The 13,905-nt window shown below is 49.5% G+C and overlaps 2 protein-coding genes and 1 pseudogene across 5 annotated transcripts in view; 1 reads left to right on the forward strand and 2 right to left on the reverse strand.

Annotated features, from left to right (window-relative positions):
* Nucleotides 1-13,905, reverse strand: part of LOC143833891 (uncharacterized) — a 234,189-nt gene that overhangs the window by 85,889 nt on the left and 134,395 nt on the right. The gene's annotated exons all lie outside the window — the stretch shown is intronic.
* LOC143834117 (uncharacterized) lies at nucleotides 1,906-6,847 on the reverse strand (annotated as a pseudogene). Its single transcript, XR_013229730.1, has 3 exons — nucleotides 6,412-6,847; nucleotides 4,128-4,228; nucleotides 1,906-2,687 (listed from the first exon to the last, which is right to left on the reverse strand). The product of XR_013229730.1 is annotated as an uncharacterized LOC143834117 (transcript).
* On the forward strand, nucleotides 6,660-13,696 carry LOC143834001 (uncharacterized). The gene is made up of 4 exons (XM_077330467.1): nucleotides 6,660-6,760; nucleotides 7,672-8,132; nucleotides 8,366-8,480; nucleotides 10,973-13,696. The coding sequence occupies exons 2-4, from the start codon at nucleotides 7,707-7,709 to the stop codon at nucleotides 12,352-12,354; spliced, it is 1,923 nt and encodes a 640-aa protein (XP_077186582.1). The 5' UTR covers nucleotides 6,660-6,760; nucleotides 7,672-7,706; the 3' UTR covers nucleotides 12,355-13,696.

The following is a 13,905-nucleotide window of genomic DNA, read 5'->3' on the forward strand; positions in this document are numbered from 1 at the left end:
ACCAGCACTTAGCTCCCTTTGCCTCTTGGAGCGCTTCACAGTCAGCTGTGGTTTTCCCCACCTGAACAGTTCTGTTGCATCTTCAAACAGCTTCAGTCCCCTGTCAGGGAAACTCCATTCCATCCAATCAGCACCAGGTACCATTCTGGTGAGGGGTTTGGAGACCAAGACGTATGAGGAAAGGTTGGGAGAGCTTGGTCTGTTTAGGCTGGAGAGGAGACGACTGAGAGGGGATCTGATAACCATCTTCAAGTATTTAAAAGGGCGCCATATGGAGGATGGAGCAGAGCTGTTCTCTCTTGCCCTGGAGGAACAGACCAGAACGAATGGGATGAAATTAATTCAAAAGAAATTCCATCTAAACAGGACGTTCCTGACAGTCAGAGTGGTTTCTCAGTGGAACAGGCTTCCTCAGGTGATGGTGGGTTTTCCATCTTTGGAAATGTTTAAACAGAGGCTGGCAGAGAGGCTGATTCTGTGAAGGCTCAAGGGGGTGGCAGGTGACAGTGGTTGAACGAGAGGGTTGTGAGTGTCCTGCATGGTGCAGGGGGTTGGACTAGATCAGGGTAGTCAACCTGTGATCCTCCAGATGTTCATGGACTACAATTCCCATGAGCCCCTGCCAGCGTTTTCTGGCAGGGACTCGTAGGAATTGTAGTCCATGAACATCTGGAGGACCACAGGTTGACTACCCCTGGACTAGATGACCCAGGGGGTCCTTTCCAACTCTATTATTCTATGATTGGCCCTCATTACCAATAGGAAGCAACCCTTATTCTGCCCAGTCTCCTCTTCTGATTTTATAGATATGCTGATTTTATGAACTTAGGCAGAGTGTGAGTGGGTGGGCAGGAAGGGATATGCCCGTGTTTATTTCTTGTGGCCCTTCCTTGCATATCCAGGGAATTTCTAATTGCCACTGTGGAATGGTAGGTGAATTTCCTCAAGGCCAGGCTGGATTCTGGAGATTTTTTGGTGAAGGGACCACTTGGGCATGAAGTTGGGGTCACTGTGGGTGGTCAGGTAGCTGTGAGTTCTTGCACTGTGCAGGTGAGTTCTTGCACTGTGAAGGCTAGTATAGCCTTCATGTCACGGAATATGTGAATTATAATCTCTCTGACTGCAAATCACAGTGATGTTGGGTCTGTCCATTCTCCGCAAAAGAGAAGATTTTGGATTTGATAGCTTTAGGCACCCAAGTTACCAATTTTAACACTGCGGCTCTTATTCCAGCAAAAGTGTAGTTTTGTCATTGTTGAACTCTCCCCAACTGAGTCATGTTCTGAATATCCTAGATGTGTGTGGGGACAAGAGGCCTCTCTCACTTCCACAGTTTTCCTGCTAATTGCTTTTCTCCTTCCAAGGCAGGGTTTTCCCCCTATCACAGAGGTTCTTAATCTCTTGTATTCCAAGGATGCATAATCAGAATAAACAGAGAGCCAATTTGGTGTAGCGGTTAGGAGTGTGGACTTCTAATCTGGCATGCCAGGTTCGATTCTGCACTCCCCCACATGCAGCCAGCTGGGTGACCTTGGGCTAGTCACAGCACTGATAAAAAACTGTTCTGACCAAGCAGTGATATCAGGGCTCTCTCAACCTCACAGGATGTGGGGAGAGGAAAGAGAAGGCAATTGTAAGCTGATTTGAGCCTCCTTCAGATAGAGAAAAGCAGCATATAAGAACCAACTCTTCTTCTTTAGTAATATCAGGGCTCTCTCTGCCTCCCCTCCCTCACAGAGTGTCTGTGGTGGGGAGAGGAAAGGGAAGGTGACTGTAAGCCGCTTTGAGACTCCTTCAGGTAGAGAAATGTGGCATATAAGATCCAACTCTTCTTCTTCTTCTTAAGTTTTTAAATGCATAAAACACTGAAAATTAGAAAGGAAAACAACTTAATTGAAGCAGTCATTTACATATAAAACAAATTTATGATATAATAATATGCAACACTTGCTCACTCTGATGACATTAGAGAGTGCCACTCTGACTGAATTTCTTTCCATACTCTGAACAATCAAAAGGTTTCTCTCTGGTGTGAGTTCTTAAATGCTTGTGAAGATGCCCCGTGTGACTGAATCTCCTTCCACATTCTGAGCACTTAAAAGGTTTTTCCCCTGTGTGGGTTCTTTGATGAAGTAGGAGATCACTACTCTGACTACATCTCTTTCCACATTCTGAGCATTCAAACGGTTTTAGTCCTGTGTGAGTTCCTTGATGGCGCTGAAGACTGCCAGATCCACTGAATCTCTTCCCACACTCAGAGCACTCAAAAGGATTATCCCCCGTATGGATTTTCCAATGCTGCTGAAGAGTACGAAGCTGACTGAATCTCTTCCCACATTCTGAGCACTCAAAAGGTTTTTCCCCTGTGTGGATTCTTCAATGTTGTTGAAGAGTATTAAGCAGACTGAATTTCCTTCCACATTCTGAGCATTCAAAAGGTTTCTCCCCTGTGTGGGTTCTTTGATGTAGTAGGAGATTGCCACTCTGGCTGAATCTCTTCCCACACTCTGAGCATGCAAAAGGTTTCTCCCCTGTGTGGGTTCTTTGATGCATCAGTAGTAGGCCACCCTTATGGAACCTCTTCCCACATTGTGAGCATTCAAAACGAGGCCGCTCCATTTATAATCTCCTATTTGAATCTGAATTGTTTTCCTCATGATCCCTGACACAGTTTGCCTTTCTCACTGCTGCAGTGGAATAAAAAAAGTGTAAACAGTAGTTAGATAACAAAGATCCAACAGCACAGAAAATGACTACGTAAGCATGTACTGGTTAGCCACGACAAAAATTAACAGTCTTTTTCCCCCCGTTTTCTCAAACAACCTCCTCAGTACCAAATACAATTGTTTCTGCAAAATCATAGAATCATAGAGTTGGAAGGGGCCATAGAGGCCATCTAGTCCAACCCCCTGCTCAACGCAGGATCAGCCCTAAGCATCCTAAAGCATCCAAGAAAAGTGTGTATCCAACCTTTGCTTGAAGACTGCCAGTGAGGGGGAGCTCACCACCTCCTTAGGCAGCCTATTCCACTGCTGAACTATAACCACTGCTGAAAAATAATCAAAATGGCTAGAAAATATACAAAATTTAACAATTCATGAAAAAGCCACCAGTTCTAGCAATTTTTCAGCTACAGCCTACTTCAGACATTCGGAAACAGGAAGTAATATCATGAAAACCTGAATGCCTAGTGCATATAATTAAAAGCCTGAGAGGAATGCTTCTCCTTGAGATTTTCCCCTGTAATGCAAAAGAAGAAAAACTGCCATCCACAATGCAGACCAAAAACCCTTTTCAAATTAGCTCTTCTCCAGAGAGATGGACTTTTCATCTTGCCCACATTCCAACGCCAGCACCCCTCCCCTGCCCCCTTCCTCTTAGCAGAAACATATTAAAAGTTATTCTCAACTAATTTGTAGTGGGTTTTGGAGCCAGCCTGCTCCCGCAACTGTAAGGCTCTGTTTTTCCATCCTATTCTGCCGTGCTGCTCCAGAGCTGCCCGCCTGTCTTGAGGAGCAGGAATGCACGTCTCAGATTCTCCCCTTTATTTTCTTCCTTCACAACAAACGCTTTGTGAGCGAAAAGGCTCAAACTGGGTTTGTACTTTACCTGTCCATTTATTGCCTTTCTGCAGCACCTCAGTTTTATTTCCCTGACCTAACTTGGTTCTCTTTTGTTAACCTAATGCATTTATGTTCAAGAAGCCCAGAGCAGTCATTGCCTTTGAGAGTTGGTCTATATCTCTGTCCTGGTAGATGTGGGTTTATGATCTTGGGAATTCATATCCCACAGGACACATGTTTTCACTTTGCTAGCGAAAACATCCTTTTGCTAGGGCTGCAAATGCAGGAGTGATCTGGGTAACAGACCCCTTTTGGGGGCCCTCTCAGCCCCTCCTTGACTCCAGGACAGGACACCCTCTCTGGCTCAGGTGACGGCCACAACATTGGCCTCAGTTGCTCCTGGGCCAGCCTGGTGAATCTTCCTAGCCATGCTGAACAACTGCCAACCAACTCCTCTCAATAAGGGATAAGTACAGACTTGAAAACAATGTACTTAATATTTTGATTTGTGCCTCATCCCAGTGGCAGCAATGCACACTATAGGTGCCCATGAAAGGTCCTTACCCAGAGAGGCCACGCTCCCATAGTTCTCCAGCAAGACTTCCCTGCAGAGAGCTCTTTGGCCTGGATCTAGCAGGGCCCACTCTGCTCCAGTGAAAGGGACCCTGGTAGAAAAAGCAGAATCCCTTCTCAGAGATCATTCCAGGCAGAGGAGGCACATGGGAAGGGGGCAGTCAGGAAAGGCACAGGATGGAGAGCCTGGTATGGACAAAGGGACACCTTATGAGCAACTGCAGGAGCAAAATCCCATATGAGAAAGAAGAAGGGGAAACCTGGCTGTCCCCCACACATCTGATGGATGTGCAGCTGCTGGAGGTGCAGCAGCTGTTTCCACACCTCTGCCAAGACAATGGCTGTACAACATCTGTCCACTGTCTGCAACAGAGACCAAGGAGAAAGCAAGATTGTGAACCACCTGGTACTCTGGCAACCAAGACATGACTTAGGCATTTATAACAGAATCCAAGTCCAATGGCACCTTTAAGACCTACCAAGGTTTATTCAAGGCGTGAGCTTTCGTGTGTGTGCATGCACCTGAAATGTCACACCTTGAATAAATTTTTGTTGGTCTTAAAGGTGCCATTGAACTCAGATTTTTGTTGTGCTACTTCAGACCAACAAGGATAACCTCTTGAATCCAGGCATATATAGAAATTCCAGGGTAATATCAGTGGACTTCCAGAGTGTGTACTATAGCTCTGACATGCAGTCCATGTGCCATCCCCAAACCTCACAGGGAAACCAGGTACAAATAGTCCACTCTCCTCTTTCTGACTGTGACCCGTCAGATGCTCCCAAAAAGCCTTTAATTGGGAGCACAGAAATGTTGACCACAAGCAATGCCTCTTCAGAGATCTGCTGTCCCAAATCATGGCATTTCCACTCCTTTGCCATGGCTGACAGCTAGGCCCAGGATTGGTCTCCCTGTCCTTTTGGGAGCTGCTTAGAGTACCACTAATGGAAGGAAAGTGGCACAGAAATATTTTAGGCAATGTGGATTAATATGGAATTGCATGCCAGGAATCTGTCCAGTCTTCTTAGAGCTGTACAAAACTTAGAAATATAAAGTTGGAAGGGGCTACGCCAGCCATCCATTCCCACCCCCTGCTCAAAAGCATCCATGAGAAGTACTTGTCCAGCTGCTGCTGGAAAAACACCAGTGAGGGGGAGCTCCCCACCTCCTTAGGCACTGCTGAACTACTCTGACTGTGAATTCCTCCCCCACAACCCTTATCTAGCTGGTCCCCTTCTACACATTGGTTAAACATTGTGGTTAGGAGTGCAGACTTCTAATCTGGCGAGCCAGGTTCCAGTCGATTCTGCGCCTCCCCCACATGCAGCCAGCTGGGTGACCTTGGGCTTGCTGAGACACTGATAAAGCTGTTCTGACCGGGCAGTGATATCAGGGCTCTCTCAGCCTCACCCACCCCACAGGGTGTCTGTTGTGGGGAGAGGAAAACCAAGGCAACTGTAAGCTGCTTTGAGACTCCTTCTGGTAGAGAAAAGTGGCATCTAAGAACCAACTCCTCTTCCTCCTCCTCTCGTCGCCGTGGTCCTTGTTGTTGCTGCTGTTGTGTCCTCTGCTGCCAACAGAGACTGCCCCTTCCCTACTCCAAGGGGACAACCTTTCAGATCCTTCATCCTGTCCCCTCCCCGCCTCCTCTTTTCCAGGCAGAACATTCCCAAGCCCCTGAGCCCTCCCGCATAGGACTTGGTCGTATTTACCTAACTGGACCCTGTTTTTAATAAGGGTGAACACATTAGTTTGTAGCGGGTGACAATTCACTGTCCAATGGCTAATGGTTGCATATTTAATGATCTTCAGACAATCCACTGATTCTGGAGTGTTTTGTACTGTTTCATACCAGAGCACGCACGTGTTATGGGGCCTATAATGTCAACCACCCTGGGCTGTATGGGAGGGCGGAATCAAAATGCAATCAATCAATCATCAATCAATCATCAATCAATCAATCAATCACTTTAACAGAGGAAGAAGGGGGGCCTTGGAAACCCAGCAGGGCCGGTCTAGGCTGCTGTGTGCGTGGTGGGGTGGGGTGGGGTGGGGTGGGGTGGGGGAGACACCTCCAGGGAGCTGCCTTGCGGGGAGGGAGGCGGGGCACCCCTAGCCTCCCTTGCCCGGGAAACCCCACGGGGGTCCCCAGAAGTGGGCTGGGGCTTGACACGCGCCGCAGGAAAGATGCCCCTCCCCCAGCCCCGCCCCCCGAAGCCTCCCTCCCCCCTCCCGGGACTGAAAGGCTTATCCCCCCCCCCAGGAATGACTTACTTGCAAGGAAACCTGCCCGGGATCCTCCGGCAGCCAACCCCCCCACCCCGCCGCCTTGCTCGGCCTCTCTAGGAAACCGCTCGCTGACCCTTTCGGAGTGACTCGCAAGCCGTGCAGTCGTGGAGGTGCCCCGTCAGGCGGGGGGGGGGGGGGGCTTCGTCGTCCTCCTCAGCCCGCAGTCCCGAAAGGGTTAAGCCCAGCGAGCCGCTTCCTAGAAGGGCCGGGCAAGGCGGGGGGCGGAAGGCGGAAAGGGCACTTCCGGGCGGGGAGAGGCTTTGCCATTGCCGGACCGAGGCGGGGGGAGGAAGAGCCTGGCTGCGGCCGGAGGGCCCGGGAGGTCTCCTCGCAAGTAAGTCACGGCCCAGTGGGGGAGGAAGCAGCGAGAGAGCCCCTCCGCCCCGGCCGCGAGGGAGGGAGGGAGGCGGGCTGGCCCCGGCGGGGGGGGGTCTCCGAAGGCTTTCCCCGGCGGCCCCGCGCAGACAAAGGCCCGGCCTCCATCTTGCTCCTCGTGGCTCTCCCGGCGGGCCCCGCCCTCCTCTCGGGGGGGGGGTAGTCAGGGGTGAGGCCTGAAGTGGGGCTCCTGCAGCCTCCAGGCCACCCTCCGCCCCCTTCCCGCCCTCCCTCCCTCCCTCCGGCATCCGCGTCGTGCCGACCGTGAGGCTAGGCTACTGCAACGCCCTGCGCTTGGGTCTCCCCTCGGAATCGGTGCGAAATCCAGCGGGCGCAGAATGCCGCAGTTCGAGTGCTGGGGACGGGCAGGCCTCTGGCCCCTGGGAGCCTCTGCCCGGGCAGCTTCCCTCACCTGAGCAGGGGCTTCTTCTGCAGCTCCCCTCCCCCCCCCCCCCCGGCCAGGGCAGAATCCTCCCCAGCCCGCCCACCTGCCTTCTCCTTGTGGGATGGGCTGCCTGAGGAGATGGGGGGGGGGTTGGATCATAGACTCGAGTTGGAAGGGGCCATGTAGTCCAAGCCCCTGCCCAATGCAGGATCAGCCAAAAACATGCCCTGCTTGTCATTCCTGGCCTCTGCGTCACAGACCTGGCATTCCTTGGAGGTCTCCCAAAAACTGATAAGATCAGGCTGCCATTATTATTGATTGATTTTAGATACTTAATGTATTACAATGACGCTAGTCCTCATAAACAAACTGCAACAAGGATGCTTCTTATGATCCAGTGGGCCAATTCTTGGATGTCTCTTGACCAGAGTCAGTGATATGGCGGTTTCTATTTTTTTGATATGTTTTCCTCTCCCTCTTCACAGTTACGTGAGGAAGTGTTGGAGAAAAAGGGAAGGAGATGGAAGAGCAGGAGAACTCAGATGGACCTAGGATTGGCAAGAGACCACGGAAAGACCCCCATCCCATCCAAACAGGGAGTGGTGCTGAATTCTGGGAGAGAGCTGTGCCAGAGATCCTGTCTCAGTACTCTATGACAGCAGAAGTACGCCGCCGATGTTTCCGGCAGTTCCGCTACCAGGAGGCCGATGGGCCCCGAGAGGTTTGCAGCCAGCTCTATGAACTTTGTGACCGCTGGCTCGAGCCAGAGAGGCACTCTAAGAAGCACATTGTGGACCTGGTGATCCTGGAGCAGTTCCTGGCCATCCTGCCCAAGGAGATGCAGGACTGGGTCAGAGGATGCGAGCCAGAAAGCAGTTCCCAGGCAGTTGACCTGGCTGAAGATTTCCTCCTGAGTCAGGCAGAGGAGACGAAGCAGGCAGAGCAGGTGAGGGGGGGGGCTTCTTCTTTCAGTTCAAACAATGACCTTATCCTAAGGCTCGCTGGCCAAGTATTTCAGCCTTGAGAGAATTCACTCATCTGGGAAAACCCAACCCTGATTCTTGCCACTGTGGTTGAACCTGCTCTGCTGGTCGATGCAGGGATGAGGAGTCTGGGAGTGGCGAGGACTCTGCCTTTTCCATGCCTTCTCTTTAGCCATCTTCCTTTCTGCTCTTTCAGATGTGGGGGCCAGTACTGAAGATGGAAGTGCACTTTTCTGAGGAGGAAGGATCTCTGTCAGAGGAAGAGCCGAGGGCTCAGGCCCAGGAGGGTGCCCAAGATGCCGTCTCATCTGGTAAGGCTGTTCAGTGGCCAGATGGCATTGGGGCACAGAGTGGAGCTTTTGGGGAGAAGGTTTGGGGCAGGAGGAGATGGAAATATTTCTTCACACAACACAGAGTTGGGGTCTGAGTTTCAGTGTTGCAGGGTGGAGTGATGGCCATTCCCTGAAAGTTGGTTAGACAGATTCGTTGAAGGCAATTCTGGGTGCAGCTATTATGTTCTGGGCTGCTTATCTGTAAAAACGCTTTTCTGGTGGCCGGTGTCTGCTTTGAATGACAAAAGGGGAGTGGGCTGGAATCTGTTTCCATCTTTAACTCCCCCCCCCACACACACACACACACCTGCTCCTACCAGATCCCCATGCAGAGTTAATTGTGAGCTGCCCTGTCAAGCTGCATTTGAGGGAGCCCCATTCGTCTGGGTCTCGGTGTAACTGGTGGAGGGGATGAAAGGAAGCTTTTCTCCTTTATCTGCCACACTGAAAGGGTTAAGTTGAGAGAGCTGCATCCTAGAGGGGCCAAGGAAGGGAGGGAATATGACTTTGCTATTGAAGGGACAAGGGAGGGCTTCCGATCTGCCACTGGAGGGGGAAAAGCCTTGCAGCAGCAACCCTAGTGAAAGTTTACTCACAAGTAAGTCATGGAGGTCGGGGGGGGGGTCAGGTTTTCTGTCTTGAACGAGAGAAATGCTGCTATTGAGTGCTTTTTCGATTGGGGAGTTGATACTAAATAATTTTCAAATGTTATATTTTAAGCTGCTTGTTCTATGCAGACAAAATTCTGGCCTCCTGCTTACTCCCATTGTCTTGCTCTGCTGCTCTTGGCACAGTGGAACGTGCCTTCCTGCCGAGGGGCTTGGGGGCAGAATTGGGCGTTGGGGTGTGTGGGTTGGAGTGGGTCAAATCCTGCACCAGGGACCGGACCCAAAGAGGGCCACTGATCTGTTGGGACATTCCAATGCACTCAGGGCAAATAATTTGTAGTTTTGGGCTTGGCTGTCACCAGCAGGAAGATGTTACACAGAGCGAGCAAAGAGAAAACACATGTGCTGTGGGGGATCAGTTCCAGAGATTGTAATCCTGTGTCAACCAGGGTCAAGATAACAGACCCTCACTCAAAAGCAATGACGGCTGTGAGCTTAAGAAGAAGAAGAAGAAGAAGAAGAAGAGTTGGTTCTTATATGCCGCTTTTCTCTACCCGAAGGAGGCTCAAAGCGGCTTACAGTCGCCTTCCCATTCCTCTCCCCACAACAGACACCCTGTGGGGTGGGTGAGGCTGAGAGAGCCCTGATATCACTGCTCGGTCAGAACAGTTTTATCAGGGCTGTGGCGAGCCCAAGGTCACCCAGCTGGCTGCATGTGGGGGAGAGCAGAATCGAACCCGGCATGCCAGATTAGAAGTCCGCACTCCTAACCACTACACCAAACTGGCTCTTAAACATAAATTTATTAACAAAAGACAACCAGGTTAGGTCAGGGGAATAAAACTGAGGTGCTACAGAAAGAAAATAAATGGACAGGTACAAACTCCCAAGCCATTTTCTGTGAAGGACGAAAATGAAAGGGGAGGAATCAGACATGCAGGCCTGCTCCTGAAGACAGCCAGGCAGCTCTGGAGCAGAGCAGCAGAACAGGATGGAGAAGCAGAGCAGCCAGAAACATAGCTGGGGGAACAGGCTGGGACCCAAAGCCAGGCTCAAACTGGGGGCCAGAGGAATAACTTTGTAGACACTTGCGCTAAGATGCAGAAGGAGCAGAGGTGTTGGCATTGGGATGTGGGAGTGATTAAAAGGACTTCCCTCTGGAGATGAGCTGATTTTAAAGTGTGGGGGGTTTATTGTGGAGGGGAATTCCCCCCTCTTTTTTTTATTTCAGTTTTAAGGAAAAGTCCTATCTTAGGTTCTTGGGGAAAAGGCCCTTGAGCTTCACTCCCACCAGATATGGCTTTCCCATGATTGCATGATTAGTGGGGAAATGGGGCAGGATGTGTTACTTAAGAACCATCAGGCTGAACAAAGGAAAGGGGTTACCAACATGGGTCTTGGGTCATAACCTAGACCCCCCCCCATCCACTGATTATCCTAAAACCATGGGGGTACTCTTTGAATTGTGGGGCTCACTTGGTGAGGTTCCGGCTCCTCCCTCCCCTGCAACGGACATGTTTGTGGGGAATAGAACTTCTGTCAAAGGAAAAGGCACCCCTCTGAATGAGGATTGCGTGATAGTTGGCCAGGTTTCTTGCCTGGGTGGAGATTCCAGCAGCAGGTGTAGAGGAGACGCTTGGGGAATTCTAGGGGTTTTCTTGGTAAAAAGCCGGGAAGCAAGAGGCTGAAAGAAACTTCAGAGATGGGCCACACGGGCAAGCGGGGAGCCATGTTTTAATATATATATTATCATACAATTTCATGTACAGCAGGAAAAAGTCCCAGAAATGCTTAGAGGGCAGATGCTGCAGATCAGACCTCCTTGTGTGAGTGCTAATGGTATCTCTGTCTTTATTCCAACAGGGGATGATCAGGAGAGTGAGGAGGATGAGGAAGTGCGTCATCTATCGGCAGATGAACTCAGGAACGAAGACCAGAAAGGAAAATTCAGCACTAAAGGCAGGCCCAAGAGGCAGGGAGGAAGCCAGATTGTCGAGAAGAAGGATCAACCGATTCCTTGCCAAGAGGGGGAGTTCCGCGAGGCAATTCACATAGTGGAGGAAAGGTACAAGTGCTTGGAGGATGAAATGGACTTCTCAGATCAACCGCAACATAATACCCATTTGCGGATGCACAGTGGAATGGAGGCCCAGCAACACCTGGAGTGTGGAAAGAGTTCTCCTTACACTGCAGAGCTCTTTAAACATCAGCAGACCCTTGCAGGAGAGAAACATTACATTTGCTCAGACTGTGGCGAGAGTTTCTCAGAGAAATCTGATCCTGTAAACCACCATTGCGCTAATTCGGGAGTGCAGTCATTGGTTAGTTCAGAGAGTGGAATCTCCTCCTCTCATGGAAGGCAGGTTAATGTACATTCCCCAAAGCACAGTACAATGAAGGCCTGCAAGTGCTTTCGGTGTGGAAAGTATTTTAAATACAGATCCCAGCTGCTTGTGCACCAAAGAATACACACGGAGGAGAAAGCTTTTGAACGCTCCGAGTGTGGAAAGAAATTCAGTCACCTTGCTAATCTTCTGCAGCATCAAAGAACTCACACAGGGGAGAAAACTTGTGAGCCCTACGATTTTGAGGAGAGATTGAGTCCTAGTATCCATACGCAGGAGCATACAAAGGCCCACACAGGGGAGAAACCCTTTGAATGCTCAGAATGTCAGAAGAAATTCAGTCGAAATTGTGAACTTCAAAGGCACCTAAGAACCCACACGGGGGAGAAACCTTTTGAATGCTTAGTGTGTGGAAAGAGATTCCGCCAGAATTGTGATCTCCTGGTGCATCAAAGAACGCACACAGGGGAGAAACCTTTTGAGTGCCCACAATGTGGAAAGCGATTCAGTCAGAGTGGCCATCTTCACACCCATCTAGGAACCCATACAGGAGAAAAACCTTTTGAATGCTCAGAGTGCGGAAAGAAATTCAGTCAGAGATACAGTCTTCAACAGCACCTTAGTATCCACACAGGGGAGAAACTTTTTGAGTGCACAGAATGTGGAAAGAGATTCAGTCAGAACTGCACTCTTCAAGAGCATCTAAGATCCCACACAAAAGACAAGCCTTTTGAATGCTCAGAGTGTGGCAAGAGATACAGTTACAGATGTAGTCTTCAAAAGCATCTGAGGACCCACACAGGGGAGAAGCCTTTTGAATGCTCCGAATGTGGAAAGAGATTCAGTCAGAGTGGCCATCTTCACAAGCATTTAGGAACTCACTCCGCAAAGAAACCCTGAAGAGTGTGAAAAGAGAACTCTCACAGGGGAGAAACTTTTCAGTGCTCAGAGTCTGGAAATATCTTCAACTGGAATGCCACTTTTCCACAGCATCTAAGAATCAAGGGTGGAAAAAAATCTCTTGAATGCACCGAGTGCAAAAATAAATCCATTCAGAGCTGTGATCTTCAAAAGCATTTGTGAACTCACACAGGCGAGAATTCTGAATATTCAGAGTCTGGGAAGAGATACAGTTAAGTCTTGCTGTCTTCAACAGCATCAAAGAACACACACAAGGAGAAAATGTGTAACTGCTGAACTACTGAAAAAAGCCTTTGTCTTATTTCATACAGAAAAGACAACTACAGATTGTAGAAAGGGTTGAAACCATGTAAATTCTTGTAAAGAACTTACACCTGCCCAGAATCCTGAACCTAACCTGGAAGTAATGCTAGAAATATTTGGACTGAGAACTGAAATAGATCTCACAGGGAAGAAAATAAGGATGTGATCTGAGAGTGGAAGGACATCCAAGACCAGCCCATATCTCCTTAGCCAATGAGGGGAGCAACCTCATAAATTATCTCTGTGTAGCAGGAGCCTGGGGCAGAGGCCCAGCCTTCCTGTTTCTCAGATAATCCACACAAGGGCAAACCTTTCCTGTAGTTGGTTCTGTTCAGGCTCTTCTTGGAATGGCCAGCTGTTGGAGGCTCAGAAAGTAGTTATGTGAAGAAGGACCTGTTTTGTTGCCGCTGCTTTAGTCTGTCTGCCAAGCTACCTCCTTCTCACTTCTGCAAAACTGGCAAAAAATGCATTGATTTTCCAACTCCTGTGATGACATAGACAAGTCAAGGGTAGGAGATGTGGGTGGGTAGATTCCAGGGGATCCACAGATTTGGATGGGGGGGGGAATTAACCTCTATTTTCACTAACCTCAGCATTTACTTCAATTATAAATGTAGGCAACAAACCACAGTACTTGTGGCTCCTACCAAGAGATGTAGCTGGTCAAAATTTGGGCAACTCCGCCTAGTCCTTCCGTCCTAGAGCAGCAAAGAGGGGCGGGGGGGGGGGTGTTCTCACATAGGTGACCCAGAAATGAGCTGTGATTTCCAGTATTCTCTATCTACAACCGTTTGTTGATCGATACATGTAAGGATACATGTGTTGTTTTCGTTCTTTGTTTAAGTTCTGCAAAACTGGACTAGTTCACATGCGAATTCTTAACTCCACTTAAGGTCGCACAGCCTTTTGCGACACAGTTAGGCGTGGGGGCTACGAGGTCAAGCCAGCCAAGTTCACTCAACTTCCAGTTGTTATTTAATGTGCTAATAAAGAAGCACGTTTATTAGTATGACATAAATTTGCTTTGTTTTAATGTTTTGATCACTGTTTTGGTAATCTTTTATGCTTTAAAAATAATTCTGAGCAGGGGGCCACAGGCTCCACCAGACTGCCAGAAGAGTCCGTAGCACCAAAAAAATGTGAAGAACTGCTGTGAGAGGCAATCCCTGCCTTGGAAGGAGAAAAGCCCGTGGCCGGACAACCGGGGAAGGGGGAGCAGGGGGAGCA

Source organism: Paroedura picta, chromosome 3, assembly GCF_049243985.1.
Source record: "Paroedura picta isolate Pp20150507F chromosome 3, Ppicta_v3.0, whole genome shotgun sequence".
Lineage (NCBI taxonomy): Eukaryota > Metazoa > Chordata > Lepidosauria > Squamata > Gekkonidae > Paroedura > Paroedura picta.

Bases quoted from the DNA above. Each gene is read 5' to 3' on its own strand.
- LOC143834001 (XM_077330467.1), top strand. From the start codon at position 7,707: ATGGAAGAGCAGGAGAACTCAGATGGACCTAGGATTGGCAAGAGACCA. The intron at 8,133-8,365 runs GTGAGGGGGGGG...CTGCTCTTTCAG, and splicing joins AGACGAAGCAGGCAGAGCAG to ATGTGGGGGCCAGTACTGAA. The intron at 8,481-10,972 runs GTAAGGCTGTTC...TTATTCCAACAG, and splicing joins CCAAGATGCCGTCTCATCTG to GGGATGATCAGGAGAGTGAG.